General features: G+C 39.6%; 1 protein-coding gene across 2 annotated transcripts in view; it reads left to right on the top strand.

Moving 5' to 3' along the window:
- The first annotated feature begins 4,705 nt into the window (after positions 1 to 4,705).
- Positions 4,706 to 22,042, top strand: part of SLC17A6 (solute carrier family 17 member 6) — a 36,848-nt gene continuing 19,511 nt past the window's right edge. For both annotated transcript variants that reach the window (XM_029956952.1, XM_029956953.1), the window contains exons 1-3: positions 4,706 to 4,936; positions 7,691 to 7,943; positions 9,461 to 9,579. In XM_029956952.1, the coding sequence (XP_029812812.1) occupies positions 4,851 to 4,936; positions 7,691 to 7,943; positions 9,461 to 9,579 (458 nt within the window). In that variant the 5' untranslated portion in view covers positions 4,706 to 4,850. The remainder of the gene's footprint in view (positions 4,937 to 7,690; positions 7,944 to 9,460; positions 9,580 to 22,042) is intronic.

Below are 22,042 nucleotides of genomic sequence, written 5' to 3'. Positions count from 1 at the left end.
TTCAAAGAATACCTTAAAGATAATTATTTAAATAATTTCATATAAAAATACCAATCATAGTAAAACAAGCAATAAATTTATTCTTTAAATATGTAAGAAGATACAACTTTCAGAAAGAACCACAGTTTTCCATAGTATTGGCATTTTTCTCTTTTCATTATTAACCATTTAGCTGAAATACAATAGAACAATCTTATGGTGGAATAAACAAGGGAAATGTGGCTTTACATCAATGAATAAATTAATGAAAAAGTCATACAATTTTACAAGTAGAAGGTATAGTAGAAACCACTTACTATAAGCCTTTATTTGCACATGCAAGGAACTGAAATCTATTAAGTTAAATAATTAATTAAAAATTACAAGGATGAGGGTCACCTGGGTGGCTCAGTCAGTTAAGCGTCTGACTTCAGCTCAGGTCATGATCTCATGGTTCATGTGTTTGAGACCTGTGTCAGGATCTGTGCTCAGAGCTTGGAGCCTGCTTCAGATTCTGTGTCTCCCTCTCTCTGCCCCTCCCCTGCTTGCTCCTTCTCTCTCTCTCTCTCTTAAAAATAAATGAACATTAAAAAAGTTATAAGGATGATAATCTGCAGAATCAAGACCCAAACCCAGGTCAACTGATTTTCCCTTTCATACTCTACACTGTCAATAGTCAAAGTATGATTTATGAGCAAGTGGCCCTGAAAACTTGTTAAAACTGTTGAATCTTGAGCTCCATTTTAGACCTATTGAATTACAATCTGTGTTTTTTTCTAAATGTTTATTTATTTGAGAGAGAGAGAGAGAGAGAGAGAGAGAGAGAGAGAGAGAGAGAGAGAAACAGACCAAGAGTAGGGAGGGGCAAAAAGAGAGACAAAGACACAGAATCTGAAGCAGGTTCCAGGCTCTGAGCTGTCAGCACAGAGCCCGATGCGGGGGCCCGAACTTGGGAATGGCAAGATCATGACCTGAGCCAAAGCCAGACTCTCACCTGCCTGAGCCACCCAGGTGCCCCCAGAATCTGTGTTTTCTTAAATTGCAAGAAACTACACTAACTCCTGCTCCTTCTTCATCACTGCTTGCACGTCTTCAGGCAATTCATTAAGTCAAATTTTTCCCCTCAATAAAATGGGAATAAAATTAGTTTAGTCTGAAGAAAATAAGGAACAAATGAGATTGTGTAAATCAAAGTTGTTTGTAATTTGTAACATGCTACACACATTAATAAATTCAATGAAATCTTTTATTTTTAATAACTTTTTAATAGTTAATTTTTTTGAGGTGGGGGCAGGGTCAGAGAGAAGGAGAGAGAGAGAGAATCCCAAGCAGGCTCTGTACTGTCAACACAGAGCCCAATGTGGGGCTCAAACTCAGGAACCATGAGATATGACCTGAGCCAAAACCAAGAGTCCCTTGCTTAACTGTCCCTTGCTTAACTGTCTGAGCCACCCAGGCACCCCGAAACCTTTTATTTTTAAGAGTGCTTGGATAGAGGGGAAAATTCTTCTGTAGTAAGACTTGTCTAATAATTCCATTTAAAGCACTGTTAAAATTGGGTGGAAGAGAATGGAAGAGGTAAGTGAGGTAAGGGAGTGAGGAGGTAAGGGAGGTGTCCACAAAAAGCAAGTCTTTTCCATATCACTAAATTAAAACCATTTATGTAACTACTAATATTTTTGCATAAAGATAAATTTGGTGATCTTAAGGTTACAAAAGTACATGTTCAGTGTTTGAATTTGTGGATCACACATGAAGAAAATCTATTGGATGTGTAAATAGTGTCTGGATATTTGTTTCTTCTATTGGGAGCTATCAATTTAAGAAAAGCCTAAATGGCATTCTTTGGTCTCAGGTGGCTTAGTAACAATTCTTGTAATTTTCCACACCCAATATTTTTCCCTTGTTTATGACTGCTCAAGATGTCCCCTCTGGCTGGGATGCTTTCCAAGTATCACCGCCCCTCCTCGCTCCTCCTCAACTAATATCACTAGGCTGCCATCATCTTCACAGAGCTAAGTTTCCCTTAAAGTATTAAGACAGACAACGAAACATCATTTTCTAGGTTCTTTTCTATGTAGTTTCACTCCCAGGCTGGGTTATTTTCTTGTCCAATTTCATCCATAATTATTTGTAATTGTATTTATGTGTCTATTTCCCATAGCTTGTGAGATCTTTCTGGGAATATTCTCAGAACCCAGTGCAATTCTTGGCACTAAATGAGTATTTTTAGAATGAGTAAATCAATATTAGCTACAATTCTGATTCAAGTACTTGCCCTGCTATCAAGAGAATGGAAGAGCCAGATGACATTCATTTCAATAAATGTGAATGTAATTATTTTACTCTAGAAACAATGTTTTCATTGGGTTTATATTGCTTGGTGCTGCCACAGATAATCTATAGTTCAGAGTTAGCAATTAGGTTTATTGGTAGTTTAGGTCTCTAGTTATTTGAGGATGAAATGTAAGCAGGAGTGCTGAGGAGAACCAATTTTATATCACCTTCCTAGCTTTACAGATATTTATTTAACTTATATTTTTCACATCACCTCTCAGAATTCAGAATCATGGATATCCTTAAATGAATTTGGTCTATTGAGTTTGGTCACTAAAGATTTGAAAAACATAAATATTTTGAAAAGCACCCTAGATGAGTAAATTCCTAATTAACTTGAATCTTTTATTTGGAAGGAGGTAGGTTGGTAGGTTTTTTTCTCCCTCTTCTTATACTTGATCATCTTTGGGGATAGATACTATTTTGAGGCATTCTGGAGTTTAAGAAAAATCTGGTCCACTGTTTTATAGGGATATATATTTTAATACATGTTTATAAAAATGAAAGATGCCTCTAGTGTTCTTTTCTTCATTATAATTCATAATGAAATATAATAACTATCAAATTTAATAATGACAGATGGCTTTAGCTATCTTGATAATTTTTTTGGCTATCCATTCAGTGTATACAGATCCATTATATTATTTGGCATATTCAGGGAACATTCTTACATGATTCTGTATCTATATCCATACTTTTGAGATTTGGTACCAAAATCCCTAAGAAAAATCTACTCCCCCTGTTGGCTTAAATAAAATCTAAAGATTTTGACCTTGGCAATGTGACTCAAGGGCAGTCAGTTTTGTAATCACTTGGCTGAGTTGCATCTAAGAGGTTTGCAGTTCATGTTAAATGCATTAATAATTAACACTAAGCTAGCATAGCTTTCTTGCTTTGCTTAATGAAATAGATCCATTGATGCTATACCTATGTATATGAAAACAAAAATCTTGCATGAATGTCTTTCCATAATTCTGCTTTAGGGGAAGATGGCATAAGGAAAAGTATCACATTTTAAAGGGATGTAAGCATGGAAATAAATAAATAAATAAATCGTGGAAATATTGATAATAATTTGTTGACAAGTATAAGATACCACCACAAATTTTGTCAGTATATTGATAGTCTCATTGTGTGCTGTAAAGCAAGGAATCATAAAATTCCAAGGAATTTATATTAAACTGCCTATATTTTATTTAACCAAGGGCACTAAGGTTGCAGCTCATCTTTTCTTTCTTTCCCCTCCTTCCTTTCTTTCCGCTTTCTTCTTTTTTATTTTCATTCTGTTTTTCTTTCTCTTTCCTTCCTTCCTTCCTTCCTTCTTTTCTTCTTTCCTTCCTTTCCATCAGGAATTAAAACACAACACATGAACAGTATAATTATGCATTCTGTGTACATATGCTTTATATGCAAGAGAGCCCAAGTGCCCCAGAATTCCACAAACATAAATGAAATATGTTGTAATCTTCCTTCGCTGCAACATTGTCAGAGCTGGCGGTAGCGTGCTGAGCAAAACGTAGGAAACTAGAAGTAACTTGTCAATTTTTAATAAAGTCTTCCTCCCTTGAAGAGTCAAGGCACCATTCTCCCTGCAAACTCAGGCGATGATAACATACTTCCACTTGGTTTTCATAGCAACCGTTCCTGAAGATCCCCAGAATGGTCTTTGGTCAGGGCACCCACCCAGCTCCCCCAGAAAGTTGGCAACCTGGCCTGCCAAAAGCAGCTTTCCCTTTTCCGGAAACTTACTCTGTCCGTGGTGCTGAACAATTCTGCCGAAACGCGCCCTGAGGAGCGCTGTCAGCCGCGCTGAAAAAAATCTTCCCTGACGCTGCCCAAATCAGAACTGTGTATCTGTTATTTACTCACGTCCTCAAAGAGCAGCAAGCTTTCTCCATCTTAATTCGACACTACTGCAAGAGCAGAGTTGCGCCGGCGTGATAGGAGATCATAGTCAAGGAGGAAAAACTAACATCAGCATTGTTCACCTGAGACCTCAGATGCTCCCATGAGTTTTGGAAGTGCTCTGCTCCCTACAGCAAAGACACCATAAAAAAAAAATAATACTATTCTTCTGACTTTGCTTTTACACAAAGGTTCTGTGATATTTCCGTCCTACCGTTTAAAAGCCAGAAGATTTGACAACAATAAGGTTTTCAAAATCGGGAATTTGCATTGTTTTTCAGTGGACTGACTTCCAGGACAAGGACTCATCTGCACCCGCCCAAATACCATGGCAGTGCGTGCGCCCTTTGCCACCGGATCCTCCCCTTCCAATGAGACTTTCTGATTGTGTCTACCAACTCTCCTATTAGGAAACCCGTGGGTTGCATGCAGCTATTCTGTTGTATTCTCTTTCTCATTCCCTCCTCTCTCTCACTCACACTCTTGCTGGAGGCACACCAATACCGTTCTGCTGAGAAGAAAAAAACCCACAACTACCTTAAACGATTTTAAGACAATATGCGCAACTCTCGCCTTTCATAGCGATCACTATTTAAATCTGGCAAGAGCCTACACCAGTCTTTGCAAGAATGGAGTCGGTAAAACAAAGGATTTTGACCCCAGGAAAAGAGGGGCTAAAGAATTTTGCTGGAAAATCCCTTGGCCAGATCTACAGGTAAGAGAAAGCAAACCCATATTTGCCTGGGGCTTAGCATGAAAAAAATCTGCAAGGTTATTTCCATAAACCCTGGTTGCTTTGAGAGATTGTAATATGATCAGAAAGTCTTTTTTGTTGTTGTTGTTGTTGCTCATTGCTCTAGCGGGGCTGCTCTGGAAACCTGCTTATTTATTCAGGAATGTGCACTAAATGAACCTGTGTGCTGTGTGTGTGTGTGTGTGTGTGTGTGTGTGTGTGTGTGTGTATGTGTGTGTGTGTATGTGTGTGGTTTTTGCTTTGGTACCTGCAGATTCTCATTCTTTCCTACCTGGGATTTACCTTCTTTATAATTGAAAAATGACCAGCACCTGTTCAAAGAATCTTTCTTTTGGTGCTCATAGTGACAACAAATTCCTTTAATGCAGACAAATGAATTTAAAAAATACAACCCTAAAAAAAATTAACCAAGAAATTCCAAAGAGTAATGGCAGAAAGAAATTTAGATCTCAGCTTTAAAACCACTCAAGTAGAGAATCTCCTAGTGAAATCTTCCTTCTCTTCTGAAGGAGGAAGAATAAAAATATATCAATAATTAATAGCTGAAGCAGCTCCTCTATCAGAATCCAAAACAATGTATATATGTTTTAATTATTTGACTTCTCCCAGAAGTCTATTTCTTGCATGGCAAATGTCACAGTATTTATAAGAAAAAGCATAATAATAACCAGCAACATGACTTTAAAGCAGCAGAAATGATTTAATTTTTTATCCTCCCTGTCGTCAATGTACTAATTATGCTGAAAATTTTACAACTTTAAATCATTTTAAGAATATTATATAAATACACTTTCCTTAATATTATGAGTAAAATCAATAGGAGAAGGCGGAAACAGAAGGATAAATGGTTCCAAGAGAGTGCTAATTTTCATGTTTGGGAAAATGAAGCCTTTAGAAGTGTAGAGAAAATGTAGAGAAAATAACCAATGCACTTCCTGATTTTCTAAATCTCTTCAGCTCTGGTGGGCTTCATGTAGGCACCATCATGCACCTATGCGGCAGTAGATACCGCAAGGGCCCTGCAGTCCCGCAGCTGCCCTGGAAAAAAGCTGTTCTTTCCAAGCTCAACTGCCATCAGGTGGGGAGTTCAGGTGCACAGTCTAATGTCAGCGTATGAAGCCAATGTAAAAAGGAACAATCACATTAGTTGAATATTTTCTCCCAGAATAAATTGCCATGAGTTCTGACTTTGGGATTGAACTTTAAAAATCAGAATTAACATAGTGGCAAAATCATTTATGACTTATTTGCCAGGTGGTATTTTGTAAAATTTGGAAGTCTGACTTTTTTTTTTTCTGGTAGCCTCAAATTGCTTGGCAGTCAGCTCCCAACCTGTGTATTCTTGGAATTGATCTTAAAATTTCATTTGCTTTACTCCCATGTATGAAAATAATTTGTGTGAATATATCACTTAAAAGGGCACACAGAAAAATAAACTATACAGTGGCTTGAAAAGCATCTGCAAACTGTAAACGGAGAGGTTCTTTGTTTAAATATTGAAAGTATTCATCTCGAGAGTCCATGGTGAATGTACTGTTCACATTCATTCTCTCCTTTTTTTTTAATAGACATTTCACAGATATATTGTGGACTAGAACAACACCCCCAGCTTTTAGTAAAACCATTCCATCTCTCCGCTTCCCCCTTCTCCTTCCTCCTCCCCTCAAGGACGAAAACCAAAAAGGAATTGAATTATATGGGTGAAATCTTGTGAAATACTATGCAAATTAAAAAAGAAACCACACACAAAACAAAGCATAAATTTGAGATCTACTGTGGTGTGGAACATCTTACCAGAGTTGATTTGGGTACGTCTGTGTATCTGGAAGTCGCATTTTACGTCTTTGGAAATGTGCCCATGACATTTTTCAGTGTTTGTAACCGAGATAGTAATGACGCAAGATTGTGAATAATTAATTATTCATGTTCTGGCAGTAGGAAGCTTAGGTGTCGGCCATATGCTGCGGAGGCCTTTGTTTCAAACTCGAGTCACAAGGAAAAGAAAGTACGATGTGTAACAGGAGAGTAAACGTTGAACAGGCACCCTGGGACTGGAGGAATGGGCCATAGATGCGTGCGTGACACTTTCAGAGAGCGTTTACAAGACCTTCTCCGCGTGGGCATCGGTCAGGAGCGGCCTTAGTCCCTGGGGGTCCCCGCGCTCAGCCAGGAGGCAGGATTGCGTGTCTTTAACCCAGAAAGCTTCAACTTAAGCTGGGAAGGAAGGGGTAGCGCGGGTGCAGGGCTCAGCTGGGCTAGCCTGCAGAGGATCGGTCCTCGGGAAGCTGGTGGCTGGATAAAACTCCCTTCGCCAGGGGCGTAAAGCACTGCAGGTGGGAGAAGTCTACACAGTTGCTGACTAGGCGCCGGTCCAGGAACCCATTCCCTCACAAACTACCGACCTTCGGAGAAAGTTAGGCCCCAGCTGCCAGTGTCCATCTAAGCGTTGCGGGGTGGATCCCGAGGGAATGCGGGTTGGGTGCCGCGGGCCAGACGGCATTAAAGTTGAAAAGATGCTGCGGCAGGGAGGGGGGCTAGCAGGAGACCGGAGAGCCAGGGAGGTCCCGAAGCCTGGTGGCGCCCTAGCACCTGAAGGAGTCGTGCGAGGCGGCTCCCCCGACCCCCAGCCCTGACAGGTCCTGGGAATTGGGATGGGCCGGCGTTCGAGGTACCTAACGCGTCGCGTCCTTGCCTTTCCCCCGCTCTGCCGCGCAGGGTGCTGGAGAAGAAGCAAGACACTGGGGAGACCATCGAGCTGACGGAGGATGGGAAGCCCCTGGAGGTGCCTGAGAAAAAGGCTCCGCTGTGCGACTGCACCTGCTTCGGCCTGCCGCGCCGCTACATCATCGCCATCATGAGCGGCCTGGGCTTTTGCATATCCTTCGGCATCCGCTGCAACCTGGGCGTGGCCATCGTGGACATGGTCAACAACAGCACCATCCACCGAGGGGGCAAGGTCATCAAGGAGGTGGGCAGCCACTGGCCGTGTGGGTTCGCAAAGCCGCCTCACCTGTTTGAGCTCCATTCCCCCACTGAAAGAGGAAGACCTGGAGGCTCGTTATCCCCTGCTAGCACTGCCTTGCTAGACTAGGCATAGATCGCGACAGCCTTGGGGCCTCCCTTTTCGCTTCCGGCTCTCTGGGCATTCCTTTTCTCACCTGCAAAGTGGAAAATAGCATCTACTCACTAGATTTTTGTCAAGAGTGACTCCACACCAGAAGTTGGTGCTTAATAATGCACGCTAAATTTAAATCGAAATATTTTTCTTTCACTCGGAGGAAGGAGTAGGCAGCATATCAGTGATAATGTCTCCCCGATTTCCTCCAATTCTTGCCAAACAGTCTTGATAATACAAATGAAACAAAACGAAATCAAATTGACTGTGAGCATTTCGGCAGTGTCCACCGAAGGGCCTTTAGGAGCTGTCCACCTAACTGGCGGAGAGGAAAGCAGCAGCTCAGGAGTGCCTTGAGATCACTGGGCATCCAGTCCCGTAATCTCCTGATGGTTGTGTTGGGGTGACGCCTAGGGAGAGGAAGGTCAATGTCAAAGTTACTGAAACCGTGGGTCTAGAGTCCCAGTTCTGGGATCTGAGCAACCATTAGCAAGGCAGAGCCAAGGTTGGAGGGGGTGGGGAGAAATTCTGGAACTCACTGTGGATGAGAAGCTGTGAGCGCCTCTGGTCCCCAGTATTCCCAGAGACCCGGCAAAGCACATTTAGTTTCAAAACACTACTCAAAGAGAGCAAAAGGATTCTCAATTCCTCAAGAGGGATTATCGTTCCTCCGCTTTTCTGATGTAGATACTTTAAGGTTCACCCAGCCTGGTGAGGGCGGATTTAGGCCTTGACCTTCAGACACACCGCTCGCTAGTTTTTCCGACCACCCCAGAGGAAATTCTCCTCTTCACTTCCCTAGTTTACTTCAAATCTTTCCCGGCTACGCCCATCCCCATTTTGCCTAGAGCATCCTTTCCTGCAGGTCCTCCGACCTCCTTACTTTCCATCCCCAGTCCCCCACCTTCCTTCCTCAGAATTTCCCCGGTGGGATTTCATTCCGGAAGAGACTCCACTACTGCTTTAGAACTGGCTGGCGTTGTAGGTTAAACGGACTCCCGTCAGGGGTCTCTGTCCCCAGCCAGCAGGTGGAATCTCTTTCTGGGGAGTTCTAATTTTCACAACTGGAAGCTGGAAGACTCGTCCTTCATGGAGGTGATCAGATCTGTAGTTGGGGAGCAAAGCCAGAGAGACCACTTCGCCGTTAATTACAATACATTTCAAATGAGCACGGTTTTCAGTTAAAAGAAGCATTTCTTCTCTATATGAAGGTATAGATTCAATTTTGTTAGAAAACGAAAGTTCAGCCACCTCCACCTCCAGAATGCAGGGAGTACCCCGGGGATTGAGGGCTCCTGAAGGTGAGTTTGCAGCCCAAACACTGACTCTCCTTTTTTCCTCCACCCTGTTCCTCCCCTCCCCCCGCATAGAAAGCCAAATTCAACTGGGACCCAGAAACTGTGGGGATGATCCACGGTTCCTTCTTTTGGGGCTACATCATCACCCAAATTCCGGGCGGCTACATCGCGTCTCGGCTGGCAGCCAACAGGTAACGCGCCCCCCGCATCCCCCCCAGGACTGGAGGTAGTGATGCCTAGTGCCCTCAGAAGGGGCATCAGAGGCTGGGGGCAGGGACCACAGCCCCGCGGGGACTGGAACTCTTGGGCGAGGTCTCCTGGTCCGTTCGCACCTCATCTCTCGGGGCTGGAACTGTTGGTGCCTGGTTCCAGAATTAGGCACCCAAGAGGATTTGGGATCGCGAGGCTAGGCGCTATTTGCCGCTTCCTCTCTGCCCTGGCAGAGCCAACTTTTCGACAAATGGTCGACGTGCCCTAAGGCCTGGTAGGAGCTGACGCCGGGCAGGGAGTGACCCCTCCGGGACTGAGCGGCTGGGTGCACAAAGGCGAGTGTGTTGGGGAGGGCGTCACGTGCTGAGCTTTCGGCCGGGCGTCTCTCGGGTGCCCGGCTCCCTGTGGTGCTGACCTCCAGGCAGGGCGCATCGAACGCCGGGCTTCCGAGCCCGCCCAGATGGTGCTCTGGGTCTGAAGGATTTGTTTCTATGGAGGCAGGCGGTGCCGGGGGTCGGATTCCACCTGTTAATGAGCTCCAGTGAATAGGGGCGGGGGTGGGGCTGGCGCTCAGCTGTGTCCCGCGGCCTCCTGCAAAGCAGCGATGGCTGCAGTTGAGCTTCCTAGCGTTTGCTCCAGGAATGCGGTCGGGGTCACCTGCCGAGACACTGCAAAATATGGGGCATAAGGACTGATAAGGTTAGGGATGTCAAGGAACACTACCTGGCCACTGGCGGATGGGAGGCAGCTTTATATGCTTCCTTGTGTGTATTAAGATAAATAAAATCAAGTGCTTCCTAAGTCTAAATTAGAAAACTGACAAAGAATGCATGCATTCTGAGAAAATACGTTTCCAAGTATTCCAAGACTTTAGGTCTTTCTTCTGACCTGTATCTATGACCTTTCTCCCTCCCCTCCAAAGTCAGATTTTCTGGGGAAGAAATCTTGAACTGGGCACTTCTCTAGTCTTGATCTCTTTGCTTTTGTAAACTGGTCCCTCCTCATTTCTCAGTAAAGTCTCCTACGCCTCTTCCAGTGGCTTTTGTCACCTCCAATCCCATTCACCACCAGTGACTTCCTGCCTAAGATTTTTCAGTCTTCTCCAGAGCCTCGGAAAGAATTCTTAGAAATTTATTTTAGATTTAGCAATCCTTGGACCAAATTTTGAACAATTCTTCAAAATGTCAAAAGAAGAGTGCAAAAGATTACGAATAGTACCTTTTGAATATCATCTTTGCCTGGATATCACAGTGGTCAATATTAAGCCCCAACAGGAGACAAACTATTCTTTTAAAAAAGGAATCAGCGTAAAATGAAAATCATCAACTATTTAGAAAACCCAATTCTGTAGATGCTATAAATCGAGTTAAAGACAATATGTTCTTAAATAGTACTAGTGATGTAGTAATGAGTATATTATATTTTTGGCTTTCATATCTCTAATACATAATGTCTTGAATCTTTTTTCCTCTAAAATTTTTTTCTAAAACAATATAAGCTTCCCAGAAAGATAATCCAAAAGTACATATATAAGTATTTTCACTTCAGTAGAAAAAACAATCAAGAAATCACACACACACACAAACAAGATACAGGAAACTCAATATAATGTGAAATGAAACTATAATGACTGTGCCTTTGAGTTTTTTTTCAGAGTCAAAACCTTCAGCTTGCCAATTGTTAAAATGCTAACATTTTCCTGCCAGGAAAAAACACCAGGGATGCCCCAGCTTTCCCTCTTTGTAACACCAGGAGGTCAGTAAACAGGTTTTCCTGGTTTAAAAAAAAAAGGCTAGCTCATTGCTATCATTTGTGTTATGTTTATTAAAGACTAATGATGACTCGAGTCCTAATTTACTGGTAGATTTTCCTTAAAGGAAAAAATTGTGAACTTTAGAAGTCATATTTGGATCTGAAATGGATATCAAGTTAGAGAAACATAATATTTTTGTAATATTTTCAATGTCTTATGTTCTCCAAGACTGAGGAAACTAAGTTAAAATTTGTTGTAAAATATTACAAACACATAGAAAATGCAGACTAACTTCCTTATCAGATCTTAGGATTTTGACATATTTGCTTCATTAAAAAAAATATAGCAAAACATTATAAATACAGTGGAAGGTTTCTGTGAAAAGAGGTCTAAGAGAAATAACTTTTCCTTTTCTCATGATAAAAGTAATGTATACTAAGTAATAAAAATATATAAGAAAGAAAATATAATAAAAATAATAATTTAATCATCACAGAGACCCAATTGTTAATATGTTGGTAAATGTCCAAGTAGTCCTATATATGCTACATAGAATTTTATCTTGGAAGGTTTTTTTTAAACACAAAATCTGCAAGATTTTAATAATTGGTTTGAAAGATGTACATTTCCTATGATGATCCCTTTCAAAAACAAAACAAAAACAAAACAACACAGCAAAACCAGTTTTCCACCTACAGATATCCTGTGCCCATTCATGTAAGCCTCTCCCTATAGATCATCTAATAGTAGAACAAGATTCCCCTTGGGTGGGATGCTGGGGACAGAGTCCTTTCTGTGTAGGTATAAAAGAAGCTCCCTTTGAAAGGTGTTTGTCATCACAGTCGTGGGCAGGACTAGAGCAGAGGAACTGAGGTGGGTGGAGATTGGTTCTCTAGGGAGAAGAGCTCCTGGTTACACCCCCTTGCAAATTTCTCAATGAAAAACACAGCAGTGATTTCGCCTCTCCATTTTGTGCTTTAAACAAAAGCAGCAGCACACTGATTCAGAATACAGATTCTTGGTCCCTTTTCTGTTCTAAATTCCTGCTTTCTTCCTCATTGAGAGACAAAGCCAGGGGTGTCAAGGGGAGAGAAATCTCAGTCCCAGGGGAGGACTCTTGTATCATTTTTTCCTTTGTCTTGTCTTAAAGAGCTATATACACATCATGGGTAGGAGAATTTAGTCACCTCCACAGAGGGCTTTGGGGTGAGGAAGCCAAGGAAGAATCTTTACAAAATCTGTGGTGTTTTTAGATGAGAACATATTTACTACAGGGATAAAAATGCATTAGGAACAAATTCATGTTACCTTTAAACAGTCTAGACATGGTCTTGCAGTAATCCAGATAATTACAAATGTGGAATTGCTAAGGATTATTTTTTATCTTGTATTTGGACTGATGAGGAACCTAAGCAAGCACTTAACAGGAGAAACAACAGAATTTTGGCCAAAGGCATAACCAAAGATGGCCAGATTTATGTTTATGTCAACGTTATGTTTTTCATGGGCAATGTTGTCTTCACAAAGGCTGTTCTTCTTTCTGTCTAGGGGCAATATTATTTAAACCTATTTAAAAGTTTTCCCTGTCCTGCTCCTGTCCTTGATCTTCCAGTGCACTTATTGCCAGTGATCATACTTATAGAGCACTTATTGCCAGTGATCATACCAGTATTTTCCTTGTTTATCTGTTTGTTTTCTCCACTAAAATGTAAGCTCCATGAAACCAGTCTGTTGCGTCCATGTATTTCTCACTGCTATATCCCTAGCATTTCATAGAGTGCATGGCCCATGATGGATACTTGTTAGATAGGATCAAAAAAAAAAGGCATACTTCTTGTATGACATAGTGGTTAAGATACAGGTTCTAAGCACAAAACATGTGGGTTTAGACTCCTGAATGTACTATTTAATAACTGAACAACATAAAACATTATTCAACAACTCTGAACTTCAGTTTATACTTCTGTAAAAGGGGATTAATGAAAATACTTACCTGATATGAGTATCATGACCACTAAGAGAATATGTATAATGTTCTTAGAAGTGCCTGTCCTCTTGATAATTGTTGGCTGTTATCATTTATTATTAATAATATCCTGACTTCAGAAGAAAGTGAAAGAATACATAATGTCTTATGGTCATTCAGTATTACTTGTGTTTAAATCTGTCTTAGGCATTAGTAATGCAAAAGGATTATTTTTATATGTGATAAAATGCATCTTTCCACCTGTTAGGTTTCTACCTTTAAAATTATTTTTCCATACACATTATTTACAGCTAAAATTATTATTCACTGAAAATGCCTTACATCTCATTTGAAAGACTGTCTTAAAAAAGTTTTTTGATCAATGGTATAGAAGGTGCTAGTAATTCAGTGCATTCAGTCTTTGAATGCTAATCAGGCATTTTAAATACACTTAGAGAAATCCATTTGAGTTTGAGGGTAGATTTCTCTGTTGGAAGTTACAGTTTATTTGTCCCTACTCCTATCCTTTATTTAAAAATTGTTTAATTCTGGTGTAACACTTTGTTTCTAACTTGACCTTTGGTATTTGAATAAGAGATTGAACAGTGGACTTCAACTAACAGAAAGAGCCCACTTAAAGTGGGATAAGATTCATCTAATCTAATCTTATGGTTTAGAGACCAGGAAAGGAAATAGAGAATCAGGAAGATGGTGACTTGCCCAAGATTACAGAGAGATTGGGACTAAAACTCAGGTGTCCAGGAATGCATGACTGAAGGCTATCTCTACACTGAAATTTAACCTCTCTGCCTGATACCATGTGCTTCACCACAAAGTTCATTTTCAGCAGCAAGCTGAGCCGTCTGCTCACTCAGTGAGTGCCTACCATCTATCATGCCCCAAATCCAGGACAGAAATCCAAGAATTAGAAAGAGAAGCCTTTAGCAGGCCCAAGGGATCCTTAGGTTTTGGTGGTAGGAGAAACATACTGTATTTTTCTGTGTGTATGTACAGACTCCCAAAGAATTGGGCTACAACACGAACGATTCTGTTCTTTTCTTTGCAAAAGACAAAACTCACACTTGGTAATGATTTGAACAAATTGTGATTTTTCTATAGGAGAAAACATAGTATTTAGAACATTTTTTCCCTGCCTAGCCCTTTGGTCCTGTGGTCTCTTGCAAGATTATAGAGGTTTGAGCATGAATGTGAGTGGGGGGAGGGATGGGGTACTTCAGATCTTTTGTCTGCAAAAAGGAAGGGATTTTTCTTTGGGATTTTGACTGACACAACTTAATTCATACCACTAATATAAAAAAAGAGAGAGAGGTTTATACTAAAAAACCTACAAATTCAAATGCATAGATTTTTAAAACTGTTACTGAATGTTGAATTTACAATTATAAAAATGAAATATGATATGCTTTAGGTAAATAATTTGACTTGCCTGATTCTGAAAAATTCTCATGTGAGAGGGATTTTCAGAAAGAGAGGAGTGAAGATATTTTAGATGCACCATCTTCATGTTTTAAGCCCAGAAAGGAACAATTTTACTGGTGTTATTTTTTTCCTTCACAGAAATAAAACAATGAAGATGTACTTTGTTTACTGGAATAAGCCTTGGAAATAAATTCTTAAGCGTCATTACCAAACACATACACAAACATTCTCTCTCTCCCTATCATCCATCATCATTTTTACTTCTCTACTTACCTATCCATTGCAACCTCTATTGCAGGCAGGGATTCATTAACTCTTCCACTTAGAAACATTTGCAAACTCCTTTTGTGTAAGAAAATAATTTAGACTATGAACATAAAGCTGCTGCAAGAAACCACCGTCCTACTGTGGTAGAAATGGTTTATCATTATCCAGTCCTTTAGGGCCAGAGGTGACTCTATTTCACTCATTTAGCAACCTATCAAGCAACTCGCCACCTTCCCACTGTGGGCTCTCTAGGTTATGTGTCTGGGGCAGCACGGAAGAGACCTTCCTTTTTCTGACAAAAGAAAATTCCCTTTGCACAAGATAAATATATGGATTGAGAGGGGGAGAAGTCCCTAAGGGCTTGCACGTGGTTTGCTGACATGAGTTTTTCTTTCCTTCTATTCTCGCCTCTCACCCTTTACTAGCTCTGGCTTCCCCTGCGTCTGCCACATCCAACTATTGCAGTGTAGAGGCAGCCTCTAGAGGGGAGGGATGTGATTTTGAGGGAGGAGAGAGTCAGGTGGGCAGCTGGTAGAATGATTCTCCCGCTGCCATATGCCACTGTTGAGGCTGTCTCATTTCTCTGTCATGAGTGATGAAGTCATTTTTACAACTTAATGATGTACCAAGGGACCCAGAGGGCTGCCTTGTGCTTGTGTATTCCTTTTTAAATATGGGACCAGGGCATCAGATGTGACAAAGGGAGGCGCCTGAGCCCTGATTTGATTAGATTAAATAGATTAAACAGCCTGAATCAGTCTATTCCTACAGACCCTCTAGGAGAGGATTAGTGCCACACCTGGGGTGAGGAACACTAGTTCCGTTAAGGGACAAGCCACTGCCCAAATGGAAATGGATTGATTGATTCAGGGAAAATGGATAGCATCTGCAGGAGTGACAGGTCACCAGTGTTCCTGTTACCTCTTCCGGGAAAATCCTTGTGGGGTGGGCTTGGTAGGTGAGGGTGTTTGTGGGTGGGGGGAAGAGAGCAATAATATGACTGAGGATTCACAGCTAACTCACTCTGGCCCACACTGAATGTTAATCATCATGCAGGGGGTGATGCACGTTTTCAGCAATTGGATTAGCTTTTCTTAACATTTCTGTATCAAAAATACTATATGCTTCTCAGTTTGGGGAATCTGTTTAGTAATATAGAACCTCTGATCACACATACATGCACACACGTGTGTGCTCACACACACACACACACACCAGTGTTCTTAAAATTATTTAGTGTAAGAGAATATAATCATTTCACACTGGAATACAAAGAAATGTGTACTTGTGCGTGCGTGTGTGTGCGTGTGTGTGTGTGTATTGTGTAACAAGTAGAAGAAAAACAAGTAGAAATTAGGATTTAACTTGAAAATAGGCAAATTGAATTCATTTTAGTGTGTCATTTGCTGCAGGGGAAATCATGAAGAAGACAATAATTTTAAATAGCTTCCAAGTGGTTTATCATTTTGAAAAGCAATCTTAATAAGCAAATGGCCCTTATTTTATTTCACAGAGGTTATAATGATGTTCTGTGAGAAATAGAGAGCAACCATCAGTTTCTAATCCTGTTCTTAAGGCATTGGAATGTTCAGATTTTTCATTTCTTTCTTTCATTTTCATTTTTCATTTCATTTCATTTCTTTGCTTTTTTTTTTCTTGGCCCAATTACTGATGCCCATCTCTGACTTATATTCACACTCGAGTGGGTTTTTCAGGTAGGACTTTAGCTGTCAATTATAAGGAGAAGGACTTTAGGCAAAATGAAATATGCTAGTTGAGATCAGCTTGCTGTATGGAATTTGAAGTTTGGCAATATTTATTTAATAACTTTATGGCTTGATTATTTGTTCAGTGAAGTTTATTGCAGAAAACATTTTTTTTAATTTGCCAGAATTTTCAATGATGGTTTATTTTTTAGATGTAGTACTGACATGAATATATTGCCTACTATTTTATTTTTTGATATAAATACTGCCTGATATTCTGGAGAACCTAGGTTTGCAATTCAGAAAGTAAAATAATACTTTAAAAATGGAAAAAATGTTTATTTGGGGAAATTTATTTCTAGAAAATGTTTTTTAATTTAAAGCACAATATTTATTTGCCTATACATTATTCACCTTTACTTGGAAAGAGTGGTGGATCAGACCGTAAGTGAGTTTCTGAACTGACATGGGTTATAAAGCAAACAACAAAACAAAAGAAACCTGAAAATATAAATCAGAAATCAGCTTAATTTTTACAAATGTGTAATTGGTTACCTATATTGAATAGAATCTTACATTTCTATTCCATAATCACCATTCATTAAAACATTCTCAAATAAACTATGTTATTATTTGACGTCATTAAATTTAGCACTTGACCTGTTGAGAAACATTGAAAATATCCCTGAAAACACCCACAATAAAATTTCGAAAGACAAAAATAATTTGTGAAAATGAACCTGAAAAGCAGCATAGGCCTACTGAAGTCAAGAAGTAACACAATTGCTTAATTTATATGATGGAGTAGAGGACAGCCTTCTCTTTCCCTGTGTTAAAAAGAATCAGATATCTAGCTTTTAGATTCATGTGGGGAAAAATAAAGCCAGCCCAACTGACTAGAAACATAGAGGAGACACTCTATTCACAATGGAGAGGGCTGAGTAAATATCAGAAAAGCTTTCCAATCAATGTAAAGTAGATCATTCAGGGATAAAGTTTCTATCTCTCCTTAAATAGTACATTTATTGGGGTAGTAAGAGAGAGGATATGGGTTATAAATTGTTTTTGTTAATTGCCTTAGTTCCCCATTTCAGGAGGCAGATGAAATTAAGATTGAATAGAATACTACATACATGTGTCACTTTTTATACGCATGATCTTTCTTCATCATAGAGCCACTCTGGAAGGCAGACATTCTTAACACTTGTGTTACTGATAAGAGAACTGAACACAGGATGGTTGTTATTTCCTCAAATATCACTAGCTGGTAAGAGGAAGAGCTGGGGTATCAACCCCAGTATGTCTGATTCCAGAGGATATGCTTATTTTCTAAACACATTTCTCCTGTTAAATACCTTTACTGTGTGTTCTTTAAAACATTTTTCTTTAACAGTGATTTAAAAAATTTCACTCTATTACTTGGTGCTGGGCTAGGTCCATAGGAAAGAATATGGTTGTGGAATAATTTAAAACATTTTTTTGGGCATGGTTTTGGTTTTTAGTCATCTTCTAATCAGAGGATAAACCTGGAAAGCTTATTATGGTGGAAACTGTTTCAGGACAGCTGTGCTATGATGTGCAATTATGTGTCAAAGTTGAAACCAGTGCTAAAGATCATGAAACTCACATGAATATTAAATGGATAGTCTATTCCTTCTGTTGAAATATCAAACATATATTCAGTACTTATGTGTGTTTTTGTAACATCAGGCCAAACAAAACTAATGACTATCAGGCACAATACAATATACACAAAGACCTTAAATATTGATAAATGGTGGGATTCTTCAAGACTACAATATGTCATCTCTGAAGCATCACCACCTAATTTAATTATGAAGGCAGAGCTTTAGAAAGAGTGGTTTCAAAGTCTGATGAGGATGCTGTGATAAACAGCAAGTATAATGGCAATTGGTTTCAGGAGATTCTACAGTCTTATTTAGAAGACTGAAGGATGAGGCCAGTCTGGGCCACATACTTGAACTCAGCAACTATCTCAAGTGAGGATTTATCCACAGGAATACTCTAAATTCTGATCCATAACTGCCATCCTACAGTTATTCTATGAGAGTAACTCAGCTTCCTAGGATTATTAGGATACCCAGAATAGCAGTTCATGCCTACTAAAAGCTCAAGAACATATAAATGGTCAGTTGATTGAAAAAGATATTGGGGTAACAAAGGTTCAAAGAAGAATCTGTTATCACACACATACATCTCAGGAATGGAAATTATCATTGCCTTCTTTTTAGAGTCTTTCTATAAAAGTAACCGAATGGTCATTTCTTAAGAGCATATCATATACAAATCATTCTGCTAGTATCATGGGGGTTAAAGAAATGAAATTAGGACCTTGACTGTGTTCTGCAAGAGATACAAATAATGCAGGGGGTATGGGAACATGTGATCTCTTGAGTTAAGTCTCATGAAAGCAATCCACAGTGCTTGAGAAATATCTGAGAGGAGATTAGCTGAAAAAAGAGGTGTGTGTGTGTGTGTGTGTGTGTGTGTGTGTGTGTCTGGTGGGTATTTATTAGGGATAGGATAGAGAGTTACCAAGACAGGTATAATTCATTTAAACAATGCTGTACATTAAAAAATTGTTTTGTTTCCTGCCAGATATTTTAGATGGTCTATTGAGGCACAGACTGACAGGTTGATGCAGCGAGAGAGAGGGAAAGGGAGAGAGAATTTTCAGTATATGTCTTCATGTACTTTAAGCTGCTAGAATCTGAAGATGACATCTGAGTCCATTGTTATAAAAATAATACTATTTAACTAGGGCAAAATTATTCTGGTAAGAAAAAAAGGGGGGGGAAGAGAATACCGATTCTCTGGAAACTCTATTGAATGTTGAGAAATTCCTGTACAATGATAGGTAATGTTTATACACCACAGACACACTATGAGCCAGGCACTCTCCCCTTTCATTATTGACTTATTTAATCTTCTTGATAGTCCTTTGAAGTATGAAAACTTATTATTTCCATTTTACAAATGGAAAAAGTGAGGCTTAGAGAATTTAAGTAATAACTTGTCCAAGGTTGTACCTAGAAAGAAATTAGAGTTGGAATTTGAATTCACACACTGTAACTGCAGCTTTTATTCTTAGTGTTATGTCATGCTCTTTATATGTCCCCAAGAAAAATGTGGCAGCTGCTCAGTTGCTTTGGCCAGTGGAGGGGAGTAAAAATTAGGCCAGAGAACCTCACTTTTGGTCTTGATCCAACCATCAAATTACAATTTATGTTTTGTGAGAGATATTGTCTCTTTCAGCAGGCATTTCCATTCCATTCTTGCCACTCATCTCTATCATTAAAGGCAACCCCCCTTTTCTAGCTATGTCTACCACTGTCCATTTTAGGCTTGTCTGCACCTCTGTCTCAGATGTGTCCTTTTTGTGATGTCTTAGAGGAACATCTAGCCTAGTCCTACTAAACTAATGATTCTCAAGGCAGGAAAAGTAACATCAGTATCACCTGGGAACTAGTTAGAAATGCATCTAAGTGGCTAGTTCGTTAAGTGTCCGGCTTCGGCTCAGGTCATGATCTCAAGGTTCGTGGGTTTGAGCCCCGCGATGGGCTTTGTGCTGACAGCTCAGAACCTGGAGCCTGTCTTTCGATTCTGTGTCTCCCTCTCTCTCTCTGACCCTCTCCTCCTCATACTGTCTCTCTCTCTCTCTCAAAAATAAATAAAGCATTAAAAAATTAAATAAAAAGAAATGCAAATTCTTAGGACCCAAAGAAACTTACTGAACCCAAAGCTCTGAAACTCAGCAATCTGTGTTTTAACAAGCCTGGTAAGGTGATGATCATCATGAATGATGAAATCTAAAAATCACAATTTCATACTCTAGAACCTCAATTCCATATTTAGTTCTATTTCTTCCATTTCTCTTTTAAAACCTAGACTTTGCTCATAAAAAGACAAAACTCTCCCTAAATAAGGGTCTCAATTTAATGACTTTGTAACAACTTAGGACAGGAGTAGAATCCATTTTTACTCCTCACTGTTGCTATCATCCATTATTCAGCAAGTTTTTGTCTTTCAAAATTGTTGTTATTTTATCTGGTTCTACCAGAATAGTGTAAGTATTAGTTCTGCTGCTATTAAAGTACATGGAATTTAGCAGTTAAGTATCTAGGATCTACAAACAGACTGAGTAAATATAAACCATATTCTCCATTTATATCTATGTGACTATAGCAAGTTATTTAAACTCACTTGCACGTAGTTATTCTATTTGTGAAATAAGGATAGCAGTATCAGCTTTCTGATATTATGGTTAGTTTACAATGAGAATCTAGAACAGTGACTGACATATACTAACAACTCAATAACCATTGGCTATTTCTTATTATTTTTACTTAACTGACTCACATTTATGAATTTATTTTTATGTGCCAAGCACCAGCCTAAGCCTTTTAAGTGCATTGTTTTTAGTCTCACAAGACTCTTGTGACATGTAATATAGTAACATCATCTTGGTACAGATCTTAATACCTCTTAAATGCTTGGGATATGCCAGAAATTCTTCTGGGTACTTTACTTATAATAGCACATAGGTTCTGTTAATGTCCTCATTTTGTAGACAAGGAGTGAAGCATAGTCAGTTAAATAAATAGCTCAAGATTACTCAAGTAACACATGACAGAAATGAACTTCAAACCCAGGCAATCTAGCTTTAGAATCTGTGCTTTTGACCATTACACAGCTCTGCCCTTTTTTATAGACAAGAAATCAGACATCCAGAGAAGTTAAATAACTTTCCAGTCACACAGTTATTAAATGACAAAGCTAGAGTCTTATAAATTTTTTTGTACCATGTTTTTGTCACTGTGTCCCCTTCTACCACCACTAGTGACTTTGGCATCTTGCTTCTCTACAATCCATCATCTTACCTATTTACCTGGGTCTGGATCCCTGTATGTCTTACTGGCCTTAATGATCCCTTGCCCCTTAATGCCAATCAGCTTTTGTGTTTATTTCACTTTAAGGGCTTGATCATTGGTTATCTTCTATAATCACTTTAAGCTACATCATCTCCAAGATATCATGGACTTATAGACTCTGCTCTTCCCTTCCTTGTTCAGTCTGCATTTCCTCACACCCTCCTTACTAATTCCTTGTTCATAATCTCAGCCTTGATATTCTTATTTCTCTTGCTCAGGTACAGGGTGCCACCATGTCCAGCCATTTTAAATACTGACCTAGTTTCTGATATATAGTGAAATCTCTTCCATGATTTTGAACTTTTTCTGATCCATTTCCTCTTTTTGGAATTTCCTCTACCTCCTCCTTCTGCTCCTCCT

The sequence above is a fragment of the Suricata suricatta genome, chromosome 11 (assembly GCF_006229205.1).
Source record: "Suricata suricatta isolate VVHF042 chromosome 11, meerkat_22Aug2017_6uvM2_HiC, whole genome shotgun sequence".
NCBI classification, from domain to species: domain Eukaryota; kingdom Metazoa; phylum Chordata; class Mammalia; order Carnivora; family Herpestidae; genus Suricata; species Suricata suricatta.
The sequence above is the reverse complement of the archived record's forward strand: the minus strand, read 5'-3'. Positions and strand labels throughout refer to the sequence as shown.